The sequence below is a fragment of the Seriola aureovittata genome, chromosome 6 (assembly GCF_021018895.1).
Source record: "Seriola aureovittata isolate HTS-2021-v1 ecotype China chromosome 6, ASM2101889v1, whole genome shotgun sequence".
Lineage (NCBI taxonomy): Eukaryota > Metazoa > Chordata > Actinopteri > Carangiformes > Carangidae > Seriola > Seriola aureovittata.
This window is the reverse complement of record NC_079369.1, coordinates 8,247,932-8,268,429: the sequence shown is the minus strand read 5'-3', so window position 1 is coordinate 8,268,429 and position 20,498 is coordinate 8,247,932. Positions and strand designations below refer to the sequence as shown.

The 20,498-nt window shown below is 33.0% G+C and overlaps 1 protein-coding gene across 1 annotated transcript in view; it reads right to left on the bottom strand.

The window, feature by feature from the left end:
- hcn2b (hyperpolarization activated cyclic nucleotide-gated potassium channel 2b) overlaps positions 1–20,498 on the bottom strand; it is a 57,503-nt gene that overhangs the window by 7,320 nt on the left and 29,685 nt on the right. Inside the window, exon 7 of the mRNA XM_056378218.1 lies at positions 2,505–2,669. Within this exon, the coding sequence (XP_056234193.1) occupies positions 2,505–2,669 (165 nt within the window). The remainder of the gene's footprint in view (positions 1–2,504; positions 2,670–20,498) is intronic.

Here is a 20,498-nt window from a genome sequence, read left to right as displayed (position 1 = left end):
GGGCAACACCCCTTTTCATGGACAGATGGGGTACCCAACTCATGGGAGGGCTGCCACTGATGAGCAGCCAGCCACTGATGATGATGATGATGATGCTAAAGGCCAGTCACAGGGTCACTTTCCGTTCAATAACTGCTGCCGGGGAAGGAGGTTGGGACCAAAAACAAGAATTTGGCTGCTTCCAGATGATCCAACATCTGTTGTACCTTGGGGACAAAGAGGGACTCTCGGTAGACAGACATGTAGAGAAATACACGTGCCTGTGGGCAACTGGGGAAGTTCATATAGCTCTTTTGCAACACTGTCACTGGCAACTTGGTTCTCTGATGCAGCAGGCAGTCTGGAGAGCTGGCAAGAAAGCTAGATTCTTAGGCAGCACAACAGCCTGAGCAATACCCACATAACAAAGAGGTCACAACGCTGGTCATAAACTTGTTCCTCTCTAACACAGTCAACTGCCTCGCCAGAAGGGGAGGGTTGGGAGGACACAGATGCGGATTCTTGGTGACTCTTGTGCCCTCCACTCCATCTGTCCACCAAAAACACAGATACAGTTTGGCAGTCTAGACTTGGTGACAAGATCCTCTCACGGGGTTCAGAGGGAGGAGATGAAGGAAATCCCCATCCACTGAAGGCTGGAGAAGCCCAGGTGTAACAGTAAGGGCCGTTCTTGTTATACTTCCTGGGGAATCATCGCTGGCAAAAAGATGGTACAAGCGACACCTGATGGTTACAATAACTCAGTGATGGCACTTGAAGATTGGCTGAAAGAAAAGGGAACAGGGCAGGCAACAGCCAGGTAGGGAAGTAGGAACACATTGTCTTAGCTAATATGAAATTGAAGCAGTTGCTAAGCTGAAGCTGCCTTACTAACACAAGCATCCACAGCTATAACACATCTGCTATAATTACCAAGTAACACCTCCATCACCTCTTAGATCACTCTTATACCACATCCTCTGCTATTCTTAGGTGAAACTGTGTTTACAAACATCATAATACAATTGTATAGAAAAATGACAAAAGTACATTTAGCCCATAGCCTCTTTTTAACAGGTAAAACAACAAAATTTGACGTATTAAGAGTATGAAGACAATGGGCAAGGGATTAGCTCCTGATGGTGTAGTAATGGCTCAAACATTCTGAAAGTGTTTTTCGGAAGATGTATGTATGGCTGATGTGGCAAGCCTGGTTCCATTAATAATGTGAGTAAGTATGATGTTTCAGGCTGAACCGACCCAAAATAAACAATCCTCATCAAAGATGATAAGCCAAAACGTTACAGATCTTAACTTAAAGATTTGATGGTTTCTAAAAAAAGCTTTTTTAGAGGAAGTTGATGTTTGAGGCACTGGATCACACTGAATTTTGAATAGAGGATCTAATCAAAATGCATCCAGCTGTCACTCTTTAGAACAAAAATGAACAAAGCTTGTGTCATTATTTCATAGTTTGTATTTATATTTCATATTCTTCACACGGCTTCTGATAGCTCTCTGCGTGTTTGATCCAGATGCTTTTTCTGACAAAGACTGTTGATAGAACCCAACACAAGAACACATTATTAGCGATTAATATGTATCAAGTGCACATGGACTCCAGTGGGAATATTTGGTTTGGATCTTGAAGCAGACAGGTCAGTCTCCCTCCAAATACATGAGCTGACTGACTGAAGGCTGCTCATGTGTGGAATCTGGCTGCTATGGCAACAGCTGGCAGGTGGTGGATGCAGGGCTTTTGTAAACATGTGAAGTATGGTCACATGACACAAGGATGTGACATCAGCAGCCCTGCTCACCTTGGGGTGGTGGTGTGTGGGTGTGTGTGTGTGGGGTGTGTGTGTGGGGTGGGGGGGTGGGGGGCATGATGGGAGGGGAAAGTTGTTTGCATTGTGAAGAAAAATAACATGTTTTCATTTACACACTAACAATGAGCTCCCAAGGCTCTGTGAAGACAAAGCAGTCTGTGTGTTTGTGTGTGTGTGTGTGTGTGTGTGTGTGTGTGTGTGTGTGTGTGTGTGTGTGTGTGTGTGTGTGTTTTTCTTCATTTAAACCGAGGATGCTCAGACAGAGTCACTGGTGAGAAATTATTTTAATCAAATCAGTAAATGAATCTAGAGAGAACTTTAAAGCTACAACCCACAAAGCGCCCCCGTTAGCGTCATTCATACAGCACATCTCAGCTGTCGGGTAGCACCGTATTTTGACAAAGATGTCATGTTAATGAATGAATACATTTTCCTTATGCTTCAATTAGTCTTATGAATGACTCGTATGCTTAAGAGGACACCATACCTGTGTCTTGTATCAAGGAAGTGTAATGCTAATTATCCAAGACTAAATCTCCGAGACACATTTCATAAATTAGGTCTGATGTTACTTAGTGTGCAACTGAGTTTGAAAGCTCACTTCTGCCCAAAAATAAATAAAGTAAATATTTGGGATCATCATTATTCTGTGATCATTCTGTTAGAGATTACAACTCCTTTCCTTGGAGGTCTTACCTATCCTGTCCAACCTGTCAATGGCAACCGTCTCGAAGGCCCTCCTCATCATGGGATACTCCTCCAGCACCTCGTTGAAATTATCCACAGAGAGAGAGTAAAGGCGACAGTAGGTGTCCGCTCGCACACTGGCCGTCCGTCTGCCTCGGGTCAGCAGACAGATCTCTGGTGGAGGGAAAGAGAACCCAGACGAGAGACGGACAGTCAGATCAAAAACACGCCGGAACAACAGACTTCAGGATGTCATACAGTGACACAGAAAAGAACAGAGCTACTATGAGTAAGAATAATTTGTTGAGCCCTCTGAAACAGTGCCCAGTCACAACACTGTTACAAAATAAAAATGTGTCTGGGTTGTAAACTCTTGGCCTTGGGCAAATGTGTGATCAGAACAAAAGTGGTTCATGCATCCAGTTGCTATGTGTAAGTCAGGATAACCCACTGACAGTAACAATGAGTATTTCCTCCAGCACTGGCACAGCACTGACAGCTATGTGAAGGAAGCACACTCTATATTTGGAGATGTGCAGCTAAGCTTCATTACATTCAGTTGTTCTCTGTCCCTTCCCCTAGTATCTTCTTCTCCCTAGCTTTCTTCTTCTATGGGCTGGGGCTGACTGTTGTCTTGACAACCATATGCCCTCCTTTCCCCCCACCAGAAAGGTTGACCTCCTCTGACTCTGTGGGAGAGGGAGAAAGATAACAAAATGTGAGGAGACTCCATTAAGAGCGTGGGTTGGGGCACTACACTGGAATCTGTTCATGACTGTGGTGTCTCTGGCAGCAGAGAGGGCTTCCAGTAAAATTGCAAATACTCAAACCTAAAAGTAAAACCAAGGGCGTAGGTTTTCACATGGACAGTAGGGACATGTCCCTACCAATATTTTGGGGAGACAGAATTGTCCCTGCTAATATTTGAGTGAACACACTATGTTTGGAGTGAAGTTATATTAGATCATTCCAATGTGCCCTCCAAGAGGCTACATCTCCAAGAGTGGTGGGGTAATGGATAGAAAAGCTGCTTCCCAATCAATAGGGCATGTGTTCAGATCCCACTTAAGGATCCTTTGAATGTGGACTTCTCATGTGCTTCCATAGGTACACTCCAGTGTACATGGAAACTTTCAACTTCCTCCCGCAGTACAAAGATATGCACATTAGGTTAATTGGCAAGTGGAATATACTTCTGTAGGCCTTAATTTATGTCTTCGTATACTATATTTTTTGATGTTTTTATGCCTTACGTTTTTTGATGTTTTCATGCCTTACTATACTATGACGATTTTGATGTTTTTATGCCTAACTATACCATGACATTATTATGTCTACCTGTATTATGACGTTCTTTGATGTTTTTATGCCTCATTGTAATATGACATTTTTTGCCATTTCATGCCATACTATACTATTACGTTTTTTGGTGTTTTTATGCATTGCTATACCATGACATTATTATGTCTAAGTATATTATGACGTTTTTTGACGTTTTTATGCCTTGCTATACCATGACATTCTTATGTCTACCTATACTATGACTTTTTTTCACGTCTATATGCCTCATTGTAATATGACATTTTTTGCCATTTTATACCATACTATACTGTGATGTTTTTATGCTTGCTATACCATGACTTTATTATGTCTACCTATATTGTGAGGTTTTTTGATGTTTTTATGCGTCATTGTAATATGAAAGTTTTTGACATTTTATGCCATACTAAACTATGACATTTTTTGCCATTTTATGCCATACTATACTATTACGTTTTTTGGTGTTTTTATGCCTTGCTATTCTATGACGTTTTTTGATGCTTTCATGCCTTACTATACCATGACATTTTTTGATGTTTTTATGCCTCATTATACCATGACATTATTATGTCTACCTATGTTATGACATTTTTTGATGTTTTTATGCCTCATTGTAATATGACATTTTTTGACATTTTATGCCATACTATACTATTACGTTTTTTGGTGTTTTTATGCCTTGCTATTCTATTGCGTTTTTTGACGTTTTTATGCCTTGCTATACCATGACATTATTATGTCTACTTATATTATGACGTTTTTTGATGTATTATGCCTCATTGTAATATGACATTTTTTGACATTTTATGCCATACTATACTATTATGTTTTTTGGTGTTTTTATGCCTTGCTATTTTATGACGTTTTTTGACGTTTTTATGCCTTGCTATACCATGACATTATTATGTCTACTTATATTATGACGTTTTTTGATGTTTTTATGCCTCATTGTAATATGACATTTTTTGACATTTTATGCCATACTATACTATGACGTTTTTTGGTGTTTTTATGCCTTGCTATACCATGAAATTATTATGTCTACATATATAAGGGCGTTTTTTGATGTTTTTATGCCTCATTGTAATATGACATTTTTTCCATTTTATGCCATACTATACTATGACATTTTTTGATGCTTTTATACCTCATTTTAATACGACATTTTTTGCCATTTTATGCCATTTTATGCCATACTATACTATGATGATTTTTGATGTTTTTATGCCTTGCTATTCTATGACGTTTTTTGACATTTTATGCCTTGCTATACCATGACATTATTATGTCTACTTATATTATGACGTTTTTTGATGTTTTTATGCCTCATTGTAATATGACATTTTTTCCATTTAATGCCATACTATACTATGACGTTTTTTGATGCTTTTATACCTCATTTTAATACGACATTTTTTGCCATTTTATGCCATACTATACTATGATGATTTTTTATGTTTTTATGCCTTGCTATTCTATGACGTTTTTTGACATTTTATGCCTTGCTATACCATGACATTATTATGTCTACCTATATCATTACGTTTTTTGATGTTTTTATGCCATATTGTACTATGATGTATTTAGACGTTTTTATGCTTCATACTATGAACTTTTATTCCTTTCTATGTCATGATGATTTTATGTGCTACGATTGCATGATCTTTTAAGGAATGGGGTCGTGGGGTAGTGGATAGAACAGCTGCTTCGCAATCAATAGGTCATGGGTTCAAATCCCACTTAAGGATACTTTGAGTGTGTGCTTCCATGGGTACACTAAAATTTTATGCCTTGCTATACCATGACTTTATTATGTCTACCTATATTATGAAGTTTTTTCATGTTTTTATGCCTCATTGTAATATGACATTTTTTGCCATTTTATGCCATACTATACTATGAAATTTTTTGATGCTTTTATGCCTCATTATACCATGACATTATTATGTCTACCTATATTATGACGTTTATTGATGTTTTTATGCCTCATTGTAATATGACATTTTTTGCCATTTTATGCCATACTATACGATGAAATTTTTTGATGCTTTTATGCCTCATTATACCATGACATTATTATGTCTACCTATATTATGACGTTTATTGATGTTTTTATGCCTCATTGTAATATGACATTTTTTTCTATTTTATGCCATAGTATACTATGATGTTTTTTGGTGCCTTGCTATACCATTACATTATTATGTCTATGTATATTATGAAGTTTTTTCATGTTTTTATGCCTCATTGTAATATGACATTTTTTGCCATTTTATGCCATACTATACTATTACGTTTTTTGGTGTTTTTATGCCTTGCTATTTTATGACGTTTTTTGACGTTTTTATGCCTTGCTATACCATGACGTTATTATGTCTACTTATATTATGACGTTTTTTGATGTTTTTATGCCTCATTGTAATATGACATTTTTTGCCATTTTATGCCATACTATACTATGACGTTTTTTGGTGTTTTTATGCCTTGCTATTCTATGACGTTTTTTGACGTTTTTATGCCTTGCTATACCATGACATTATTATGTCTACTTATATTATGACGTTTTTTGATGTATTATGCCTCATTGTAATATGACATTTTTTGACATTTTTATGCCATACTATACTATTATGTTTTTTGGTGTTTTTATGCCTTGCTATTTTATGACGTTTTTTGACGTTTTTATGCCTTGCTATACCATGACATTATTATGTCTACTTATATTATGACGTTTTTTGATGTTTTTATGCCTCATTGTAATATGACATTTTTTGCCATTTTATGCCATACTATACTATGACGTTTTTTGGTGTTTTTATGCCTTGCTATACCATGAAATTATTATGTCTACATATATAAGGGCGTTTTTTGATGTTTTTATGCCTCATTGTAATATGACATTTTTTCCATTTTATGCCATACTATACTATGACATTTTTTGATGCTTTTATACCTCATTTTAATACGACATTTTTTGCCATTTTATGCCATTTTATGCCATACTATACTATGATGATTTTTGATGTTTTTATGCCTTGCTATTCTATGACGTTTTTTGACATTTTTATGCCTTGCTATACCATGACATTATTATGTCTACTTATATTATGACGTTTTTTGATGTTTTTATGCCTCATTGTAATATGACATTTTTTCCATTTAATGCCATACTATACTATGACGTTTTTTGATGCTTTTATACCTCATTTTAATACGACATTTTTTGCCATTTTATGCCATACTATACTATGATGATTTTTTATGTTTTTATGCCTTGCTATTCTATGACGTTTTTTGACATTTTTATGCCTTGCTATACCATGACATTATTATGTCTACCTATATCATTACGTTTTTTGATGTTTTTATGCCATATTGTACTATGATGTATTTAGACGTTTTTATGCTTCATACTATGAACTTTTATTCCTTTCTATGTCATGATGATTTTATGTGCTACGATTGCATGATCTTTTAAGGAATGGGGTCGTGGGGTAGTGGATAGAACAGCTGCTTCGCAATCAATAGGTCATGGGTTCAAATCCCACTTAAGGATACTTTGAGTGTGTGCTTCCATGGGTACACTAAAATTTTATGCCTTGCTATACCATGACTTTATTATGTCTACCTATATTATGAAGTTTTTTCATGTTTTTATGCCTCATTGTAATATGACATTTTTTGCCATTTTATGCCATACTATACTATGAAATTTTTTGATGCTTTTATGCCTCATTATACCATGACATTATTATGTCTACCTATATTATGACGTTTATTGATGTTTTTATGCCTCATTGTAATATGACATTTTTTGCCATTTTATGCCATACTATACGATGACGTTTTTTGGTGTTTTTATGCCTTGCTATACTATGATGTTTTTTGATGTTTTTATGCCTCATTATACCATGACATTCTTATGTCTACCTATATTATGAAGTTTTTTCATGCTTTTATGCCTCATTGTAATATGACATTTTTTGCCATTTTATGCCATACTATACTATGACATTTTTTGCCATTTTATGCCATACTATACTGTGACATTTTTTGATGCTTTTATGCCTCATTATACCATGACATTCTTATGTCTACCTATATTATGACGTTTTTTGATGTTTTTATGCGTCACTATACCATGACATTATTATGTCTACCTATATTACGACGTTTTTTGATGTCTTTATGACTCATTTTAATACAAAATTTTTTGCCATTTTATGCCATAGGATACTATGATGTTTTTTGGTGCCTTGCTATACCATTACATTATTATGTCTACGTATATTATGAAGTTTTTTCATGTTTTTATTCCTCATTGTAATATGACATTTTTTGCCATTTTATGCCATACTATACTATGACATTTTTTGCCATTTTATGCCATATTATACTATGACATTTTTTGATGCTTTTATGCCTCATTATATCATGACATTCTTATGTCTACCTATATTATGACGTTTATTGATGTTTTTATGCCTCATTGTAATATGACATTTTTTTCTATTTTATGCCATAGTATACTATGATGTTTTTTGGTGCCTTGCTATACCATTACATTATTATGTCTATGTATATTATGAAGTTTTTTCATGTTTTTATGCCTCATTGTAATATGACATTTTTTGCCATTTTATGCCATACTATACTATTACGTTTTTTGGTGTTTTTATGCCTTGCTATTTTATGACGTTTTTTGACGTTTTTATGCCTTGCTATACCATGACGTTATTATGTCTACTTATATTATGACGTTTTTTGATGTTTTTATGCCTCATTGTAATATGACATTTTTTGCCATTTTATGCCATACTATACTATGACGTTTTTTGGTGTTTTTATGCCTTGCTATTCTATGACGTTTTTTGACGTTTTTATGCCTTGCTATACCATTACATTATTATGTCTACCTATATTATGAAGTTTTTTCATGTTTTTATGCCTCATTGTAATATGACATTTTTTGCCATTTTATGCCATACTATACTATTACGTTTTTTGGTGTTTTTATGCCTTGCTATTTTATTACGTTTTTTGATGTTTTTATGCCTTGCTATACCATGATATTCTTATGTCTACCTATATTATGAAGTTTTTTCATGCTTTTATGCCTCATTGTAATATGACATTTTTTGCCATTTTATGCCATACTATACTATGACATTTTTTGCCATTTTATGCCATACTATACTGTGACATTTTTTGATGCTTTTATGCCTCATTATACCATGACATTCTTGTGTCTACCTATATTATGACGTTTATTGATGTTTTTATGCCTCATTGTAATATGACATTTTTTGCCATTTTATGCCATACTATACTATGACATTTTTTGGTGTTTTTATGCCTTGCTATACTATTGCGTTTTTTGACGTTTTTATGCCTTGCTATACCATGACATTATTATGTCTACGTATATTATGAAGTTTTTTCATGCTTTTATACCTCATTGTAATATGACATTTTTTGCCATTTTATGCCATACTATACTGTGACATTTTTTGATGCTTTTATGCCTCATTATACCATGACATTCTTATGTCTACCTATATCATTACGTTTTTTAATGTTTTTATGCCATATTGTACTATGATGTATTTAGACGTTTTTAAGCCTTGCTATAACATGACATTATTATGTCTACGTATATTATGACGTTTTTTGATGTTTTTATGCCTCATTGTAATATGACATTTTTTCCATTTTATGCCATACTATACTATGACGTTTTTTGATGCTTTTATACCTCATTTTAATACGACATTTTTTGCCATTTTATGCCATACTATACTATGATGTTTTTTGATGTTTTTATGCCTTGCTATTCTATGACGTTTTTTGACGTTTTTATGCCTTGCTATACCATGACATTATTATGTCTACCTATATCATTACGTTTTTTTATGTTTTTATGCCATATTGTACTATGATGTATTTAGACGTTTTTATGCTTCAATATACTATGAACTTTTATTCCTTTCTATGTCATGATGATTTTATGTGCTACGATTGCTTGATATGTTAACGGATGGAGTAGTGGGGTAGTGGATAGAACAGCTGCTTCTCAATCAATGGGTCATGGGTTCAAATCCCACTTAAGGATACTTTGAGTGTGTGCTTCCATGGGTACACTAAAATTTTATGCCTTGCTATTTTATTACGTTTTTTGATGTTTTTATGCCTTGCTATACCATGATATTCTTATGTCTACCTATATTCTGAAGTTTTTTCATGCTTTTATGCCTCATTGTAATATGACATTTTTTGCCATTTTATGCCATACTATACTATGACATTTTTTGCCATTTTATGCCATACTATACTGTGACATTTTTTGATGCTTTTATGCCTCATTATACCATGACATTCTTGTGTCTACCTATATTATGACGTTTATTGATGTTTTTATGCCTCATTGTAATATGACATTTTTTGCCATTTTATGCCATACTATACTACGACATTTTTTGGTGTTTTTATGCCTTGCTATACTATTGCGTTTTTTGACGTTTTTATGCCTTGCTATACCATGACATTATTATGTCTACGTATATTATGAAGTTTTTTCATGCTTTTATGCCTCATTGTAATATGACATTTTTTGCCATTTTATGCCATACTATAATGTGACATTTTTTGATGCTTTTATGCCTCATTATACCATGACATTCTTATGTCTACCTATATCATTACGTTTTTTTATGTTTTTATGCCATATTGTACTATGATGTATTTAGACGTTTTTAAGCCTTGCCATAACATGACATTATTATCTCTACGTATATTATGACGTTTTTTGATGTTTTTATGCCTCATTGTAATATGACATTTTTTCCATTTTATGCCATACTATACTATTACGTTTTTTGGTGTTTTTATGCCTTGCAATTTTATTACGTTTTTTGATGTTTTTATGCCTTGCTATACCATGACATTCTTATGTCTACCTATATTATGAAGTTTTTTCATGCTTTTATGCCTCATTGTAATATGACATTTTTTGCCATTTTATGCCATACTATACTATGACATTTTTTGCCATTTTATGCCATACTATACTGTGACATTTTTTGATGCTTTTATGCCTCATTATACCATGATATTCTTATGTCTACCTATATTAGGACGTTTATTGATGTTTTTATGCCTAATTGTAATATGACATTTTTTCCATTTTATGCCATACTATACTATGACGTTTTTTGATGCTTTTATACCTCATTTTAATACGACATTTTTTGCCATTTTATGCCATTTTATGCCATACTATACTATGATGTTTTCTGATGTTTTTATGCCTTGCTATTCTATGACGTTTTGTGACGTTTTTATGCCTTGCTATTCTATGACGTTTTGTGACGTTTTTATGCCTTGCTATACCATGACATTATTATGTCTACCTATATCATTACGTTTTTTTATGTTTTTATGCCATATTGTACTATGATGTATTTAGACGTTTTTAAGCCTTGCTATACCATGACATTATTATGTCTACGTATATTATGACGTTTTTTGATGTTTTATGCCTCATTGTAATATGACATTTTTTCCATTTTATACCATACTATACTATGACGTTTTTTGATGCTTTTATACCTCATTTTAATACGACATTTTTTGCCATTTTATGCCATACTATACTATGATGTTTTTTGATGTTTTTATGCCTTGCTATTCTATGACGTTTTTTGACGTTTTTATGCCTTGCTATACCATGACATTATTATGTCTACCTATATCATTACGTTTTTTGATGTTTTTATGCCATATTGTACTATGATGTATTTAGACGTTTTTATGCTTCAATATACTATGAACTTTTATTCCTTTCTTTTTCATGATGATTTTATCTGCTACGATTGCTTGATATGTTAACGGATGGAGTACTGGGGTAGTGGATAGAACAGCTGCTTCTCAATCAATAGGTCATGGGTTCAAATCCCACTTAAGGATACTTTGAGTGTGTGCTTCCATGGGTACACTAAAATTTTATGCCTTGCTATACCCTGACTTTATTATGTCTACCTATATTATGAAGTTTTTTCATGTTTTTATGCATCATTGTAATATGACATTTTTTGCCATTTTATGCCATACTATACTATGACGTTTTTTGCCATTTTATGCCATACTATACTATGACGTTTTTTGGTGTTTTTATGCCTTGCTATACTATGACGTTTTTTTTTATGTTTTTATGCCTCATTTTAATACGACATTTTTTGCCATTTTATGCCATTTTATGCCATACTATACTATGACATTTTTTGGTGTTTTTATGCCTTGCTATACTATTGCGTTTTTTGACGTTTTTATGCCTTGCCATACCATGACATTATTATGTCTACGTATATTATGAAGTTTTTTCATGCTTTTATGCCTCATTGTAATATGACATTTTTTGCCATTTTATGCCATACTATACTGTGACATTTTTTGATGCTTTTATGCCTCATTATACCATGACATTCTTATGTCTACCTATATTATGACGTTTATTGATGTTTTTATGCCTAATTGTAATATGACATTTTTTCCATTTTATGCCATACTATACTATGACGTTTTTTGATGCTTTTATACCTCATTTTAATACGACATTTTTTGCCATTTTATGCCATTTTATGCCATACTATACTATGATGTTTTTTGATGTTTTTATGCCTTGCTATTCTATGACGTTTTTTGACGTTTTTATGCCTTGCTATACCATGACATTATTATGTCTACCTATATCATTACGTTTTTTTATGTTTTTATGCCATATTGTACTATGATGTATTTAGACGTTTTTAAGCCTTGCTATACCATGACATTATTATGTCTACGTATATTATGACGTTTTTTGATGTTTTTATGCCTCATTGTAATATGACATTTTTTCCATTTTATGCCATACTATACTGTGACATTTTTTGATGCTTCTATGCCTCATTATACCATGACATTCTTATGTCTACCTATATTATGACGTTTATTGATGTTTTTACGCCTAATTGTAATATGACATTTTTTGCTATTTTATGCCATACTATACTATGACGTTTTTTGGTGTTTTTATGCCTTGCTATACTATTGCGTTTTTTGACGTTTTTATGCCTTGCTATACCAAGACATTATTATGTCTACGTATATTATGAAGTTTTTTCATGCTTTTATGCCTCATTGTAATATGACATTTTTTGCCATTTTATGCCATACTATACTGTGACATTTTTTGATGCTTTTATGCCTCATTATACCATGATATTCTTATGTCTACCTATATTATGACGTTTATTGATTTTTTTATGCCTCATTATACCATAACATTATTATGTCTACCTATATTATGACGTTTATTAATGTTTTTATGCCTCATTGTAACATGACATTTTTTCCCATTTTATGCCATACTATACTATGACGTTTTTTGTTGTTTTTATGCCTCATTATACCATGGCATTCTTATGTCTACCTATATCATTACGTTTTTTGATGTTTTTATGCCATATTGTACTATGATGTATTTAGACGTTTTTATGCTTCAATATACTAGGAACTTTTATTCCTTTCTATGTCATGATGATTTTATGTGCTACGATTGCATGATTTTTTAAGGAATGGGGTCGTGGGGTAGTGGATAGAACAGCTGCTTCTCAATCAATAGGTCATGGGTTCAAATCCCACTTAAGGATACTTTGAGTGTGTGCTTCCATGGGTACACTAAAATTTTATGCCTTGCTATACCATGACTTTATTATGTCTACCTATATTATGAAGTTTTTTCATGTTTTTATGCCTCATTGTAATATGACATTTTTTGCCATTTTATGCCATACTATACTATGAAATTTTTTGATGCTTTTATGCCTTGCTATACCATTACATTATTATGTCTACCTATATTATGAAGTTTTTTCATATTTTTATGCCTCATTGTAATATGACATTTTTTGCCATTTTATGCCATATTATACTATTACGTTTTTTGGTGTTTTTATGCCTTGCTATTTTATTACGTTTTTTGATGTTTTTATGCCTCAATATACTATGACATTATTATGTCTACCTATATTATGACGTTTTTTTATGTTTTTATGCCTCACTATACCATGACATTATTATGTCTACCTATATTACGACGTTTTTTGATGTTTTTATGCCTCATTGTAATACGACATTTTTTGCCATTTTATGCCATACTATACTATGACGTTTTTTGGTGTTTTTATGCCTTGCTATTCTATGACGTTTTTTGACGTTTTCATGCCTTGTTATACCATTACATTATTATGTCTACCTATATTATGAAGTTTTTTCATGTTTTTATGCCTCATTGTAATATGAAATTTTTTGCCATTTTATGCCATACTATACTATGACGTTTTTTGGTGTTTTTATGCCTTGCCATACTATTGCGTTTTTTGACGTTTTTATGCCTTGCCATACCATGACATTATTATGTCTACGTATATTATGAAGTTTTTTCATGCTTTTATGCCTCATTGTAATATGACATTTTTTGCCATTTTATGCCATACTATACTGTGACATTTTTTGATGCTTTTATGCCTCATTATACCATGACATTCTTATGTCTACCTATATTATGACGTTTATTGATGTTTTTATGCCTAATTGTAATATGACATTTTTTCCATTTTATGCCATACTATACTATGACGTTTTTTGATGCTTTTATACCTCATTTTAATACGACATTTTTTGCCATTTTATGCCATTTTATGCCATACTATACTATGATGTTTTTTGATGTTTTTATGCCTTGCTATTCTATGACGTTTTTTGACGTTTTTATGCCTTGCTATACCATGACATTATTATGTCTACCTATATCATTACGTTTTTTTATGTTTTTATGCCATATTGTACTATGATGTATTTAGACGTTTTTAAGCCTTGCTATACCATGACATTATTATGTCTACGTATATTATGACGTTTTTTGATGTTTTTATGCCTCATTGTAATATGACATTTTTTCCATTTTATGCCATACTATACTGTGACATTTTTTGATGCTTCTATGCCTCATTATACCATGACATTCTTATGTCTACCTATATTATGACGTTTATTGATGTTTTTACGCCTAATTGTAATATGACATTTTTTGCTATTTTATGCCATATTATACTATTACGTTTTTTGGTGTTTTTATGCCTTGCTATACTATTGCGTTTTTTGACGTTTTTATGCCTTGCTATACCAAGACATTATTATGTCTACGTATATTATGAAGTTTTTTCATGCTTTTATGCCTCATTGTAATATGACATTTTTTGCCATTTTATGCCATACTATACTGTGACATTTTTTGATGCTTTTATGCCTCATTATACCATGATATTCTTATGTCTACCTATATTATGACGTTTATTGATTTTTTTATGCCTCATTATACCATAACATTATTATGTCTACCTATATTATGACGTTTATTAATGTTTTTATGCCTCATTGTAACATGACATTTTTTCCCATTTTATGCCATACTATACTATGACGTTTTTTGTTGTTTTTATGCCTCATTATACCATGGCATTCTTATGTCCACCTATATTATGACGTTTATTGATGTTTTTATGCCTAATTATAATATGACATTTTTTCCATTTTATGCCATACTATACTATGACGTTTTTTGGTGTTTTTATGCCTTGTTATACTATGACGTTTTTTTTATGTTTTTATGCCTCATTATACCATGACATTCTTATGTCTACCTATATTATGACGTTTTTTGATGTTTTTATGCCTCATTGTAATATGACATTTTTTGCCATTTTATGCCATACTATACTATGACGTTTTTTGTTGTTTTTATGCCTCTTTATACCATGACATTCTTATGTCTACCTATATTATGACGTTTATTGATGTTTTTATGCCTCACTATACCATGACATTATTATGTCTACCTATATTACGACGTTTTTTGATGTCTTTATGCCTCATTGTAATACGACATTTTTTTCCATTTTATGCTATAGTATACTATGACGTTTTTTTGGTGTTTTTATGCCTTGCTATTCTATGACGTTTTTCAACATTTTTATGCCTTGCTCTACCATTACATTATTATGTCTACCTATATTATGAAGTTTATTCATGTTTTTATGCCTCATTGTAATATGACATTTTTTGCCATTTTATGCCATACTATACTATGACATTTTTTGACGTTTTTATGCCTTGCTATACTATGACGTTTTTTGATGTTTTTATGCCTCATTATACCATGATATTCTTATGTCTACCTATATTATGACGTTTATTGATGTTTTTATGCCTCATTATACCATAACATTATTATGTCTACCTATATTATGACGTTTATTGATGTTTTTATGCCTCATTGTAACATGACATTTTTTCCCATTTTATGCCATACTATACTATCACGTTTTTTGTTGTTTTTATGCCTCATTATACCATGACATTATTATGTCTACCTATATTATGACATTTATTGATGTTTTTATGCCTCATTGTAACATGACATTTTTTGCCATTTTATGCCATACTATACTATGACGTTTTTTGGTGTTTTTATGCCTTGCTATACTATGACGTTTTTTGATGTTTTTATGCCTCATTATACCATTACATTATTATGTCTACGTATATTATGAAGTTTTTTCATGTTTTTATGCCTCATTGTAATATGACATTTTTTGACATTTTATGCCATACTACACTATGACATTTTTTGATGCTTTTATGCCTCATTATACCATGACATTATTATGTCTACCTATATTATGACGTTTATTGATGTTTTTATGCCTCATTGTAATATGAAATTTTTTGCCATACTATACTATGACGTTTTTTGTTGTTTTTATGCCTCATTATACCATGACATTCTTATGTGTACCTATATTATGACATTTATTGATGTTTTTATGCCTCACTATACCATGACATTATTATGTCTACCTATATTACGACGTTTTTTGATGTCTTTATGCCTCATTGTAATACAACATTTTTTTCCATTTCATGCCATACTATACTATTACGTTTTTTGGTGTTTTTATGCCTTGCTATTCTATGACGTTTTTTTGACGTTTTTATGCCTTGCTATACCATTACATTATTATGTCTACCTATATTATGAAGTTTTTTCATGTTTTTATGCCTCATTGTAATATGACATTTTTTGCCATTTTATGCCATACTATACTATGACATTTTGTGATGCTTTTATGCCTCATTATACCATGACATTCTTATGTCTACCTATATTATGACGTTTATTGATGTTTTTATGCCTCATTGTAATATGACATTTTTTGCCATTTTATGCCATACTATACTATGACTTTTTTTGGTGTTTTTACGCCTTACTATACTATGACGTTTTTTGACGTTTTTATGCCTTGCTATACCATGACATTCCTATGTCTACCTATATTATGATGTTTATTGATGTTTTTATGCCTCACTTTACCATGACATTATTATGTCTACCTATATTACGATGTTTTTTGATGTCTTTATGCCTCATTGTAATACGACATTTTTTTCCATTTCATGCCATACTATACTATGACGTTTTTTGGTGCTTTTATTCCTTGCTGTACCATTACATTATTATGTCTACCTATATTATGAAGTTTTTTCATGTTTTTATGCCTCATTGTAATATGAAATATTTTGCCATTTTATGCCATACTATACTATGACATTTTTTGCCATTTTATGCCATACTATACTATGACGTTTTTTGGTGTTTTTATGCCTTGTTATACTATGACGTTTTTTGACGATTTTATGCCTTGCTATACCATTACATTATTTTGTCTATGTATATTATGAAGTTTTTTCATGTTTTATGCCTCATTGTAATATGACATTTTTTGCCATTTTATGCCATACTATACTATGACATTTTTTGATGCTTTTATGCCTCATTATACCATGACATTCTTATGTCTACCTATGTTATGACGTTCATTGATGTTTTTATGCCTCATTGTAATACGACATTTTTTGCCATTTTATGCCATACTATACGATGACGTTTTTTGGTGTTTTTATGCCTTGCCATACTATGACGTTTTTTGACGATTTTATGCCTTGCTATACCATGACATTATTATGTCTATGTATATTATGAAGTTTTTTCATGTTTTTATGCCTCATTGTAATATGACATTTTTTGCCATTTTATGCCATACTATACTATGACATTTTTTGATGCTTTTATGCCTCATTATACCATGACATGAGTGGCATCAATGTTCTCATCTAACTTTCAGCAAGAATGTGAATAACTATCTTTCCCAAAATGTAAGATGGTTCTTTTAATTAAATGCGTCTTCCCTTACATATAAACACATGTGCTCTGTCTATACATTAGATGCATACCATGCGCACGTTCACATAAACCAACATACATTCACTAACTACACACAATAGAGTATTATTCACAGATTATTTAAGTGTGACCTTGGACTGTGACTGTGTTTTCCATCTGATAAAGGATTTATTTTTCCTCAGTTGCTTAATAATTAATAGCTTTCACAGATAGACACAGACGTCACTGTGCTTACTGTAGGTTAGTGGTTAGACTGCTCACGGTCAGCTACTTTAATGGAAGTAAAAGTCATACCATGAGTCTGTCTATTGATGAATGATTTGGTAATTCATTACATATAATCTGGTCAAAAAAAGAGGCATCTTTACTAAAAACAACTTTCCTGAAGTTGGGTTTTGTTATGCATGAAAAATGAAGTTTAACATTTTAGTTCCAGTTTTACGAGAGTAAAACAAAATGCTACAGACATCCCTTTATAAAGTGTCTCTTTGCATCTTTCTGGTTATACAGAACACAAGGATTTGCATATTTCTGACATCATTACAGTACAGTGGTAAGTGCTTAGAGAGGATAATAACCCTAATGAAACCACTGAGGCTGCATTAAAAATCTGTTCAAAACTACTGGGTCATCATATATGATGACAAATACAGAGGATTCCAGCATGGGTAAAGTGAATTTCAGCAGCTATTTGCTTATTCCTGGCTCTATGTGGGATCATGACTGCTTTAACCCTTTCCTTTAGCCTGGGCTGCAGTTTCCTGTTCTCATTAGTTTAATATATAATGTCCAAAATTCTCCCTCTCAGGTTTATTGCCCGATATGTTCACTGGGAAGCTCCTTCTGTGTCATTACCCATCTAGCGACACGCTTTTGTTTATCCAGTCAGTTAAAGGGGAACTCCACCAATTTTAGATATTACGAGGAGAATTCTAATGATGAATGGAGTAAAACTCAGAATGACAAAACAGCTGTATAATGGATTATTCTTTTCTTAAACTGTCTCTTACAAGCCCCTCAGTAGTAAATTGTTGGAGGGCACCTTTAACTTCCTAAAGCCTTCCATTTGTACTTGCATCCACTATAAATAGTTTCAATAACAAGGAACAAAAGGGACTTTGAGGCAAGATATTGTGAAAGCTTTGGCACTTTAGAGAAGTTACAGGGGCTTCACCACAAACCATTCAGACTCGGTGAATATGCAACTGTTCAAAACCTTGCAATATTTGCAACACATCCAATTTAGGATTACGCAGTTATTCTATGAGAAATGCTAAGTAATGATGTGATGGCTGCAGCAGGACAAGTGGTATATTGTTCTGCCAGACAGCGATTTTGAGAAAACGGCCAAAAGGCTAAGCTGCAGACTCAGCTGCATTTACAGCAATAGAAACAAAATGACAAAGCTCTGTCTCTTTTTTTAATGTATTAACACAATAATGGAGCCAATCCAGCCAAGGTTTGACGTTGAGAAATGGGTACAGAAATGTGGAATGACTTGACAATAATACAGGCCAAGAAACATAAACGATGGGAGATAATGCCCATTAAACACCAAATGATCTAACTCAAACTGTCTGACAGGAAATACTGATGTCAACATGTAGCATGTATCAAACCTGTGACACTTTCTCCAATCACTATTCTAAAAACCGCTGAATCTTAAAAAAAAAATGAAGTGTTTGGCCTGACATCACTATCTACTTACTGCTACTTACTAATTCAGAGATTTTACCACAAATACACACTCCTGCAGTGGTTAAGCCATGCTGTCCCTCCAATCCAAGCCCACTGCCAGTTCTGTGTATGAAGAGAGACCTGTGATTTCCTCCCTGGTGGCAGGGAGGGCTTTGAACAGTCTATGCTTGACATTACCAATGGCCCCGTCATCACCATTCTGCTGTGCTAATTATCTGTTATTAATTGGATGTGTGTACGTGTGATGCGTTTGTGAATGCATGTGTGTGCCGTGCATCCGTGCCACTCCGACAGCACCCTGGGCTGCCGGCAGTGAACTCTGTTCTGCTGCAGAGGGCACCGGATGTTAAGAATGCAGCCCAAACCATCAACCCATGAGACTTTAATAAGTGTGTGTGGGTGTGTGTTGGTGCAGGTCTGTGTGGGTTTATGGGTGGTGATGGTAGCAGAGGCACCACATGTTTTTTAAACAGTCACAGAGGAACAACAGCCTGGGAAAGTGGGACAGAAGTGGCTGTAAGGCAAGACTGTACAAGAAGTCCAAGTAAAATGTCAGGGTGTTGTTTTTTTTTTCTTTTGTGCTTTATTCAAATAGTAAACACAATCTGTGATATTACTGCAGTGGATTCTGTTGGGATTTATAG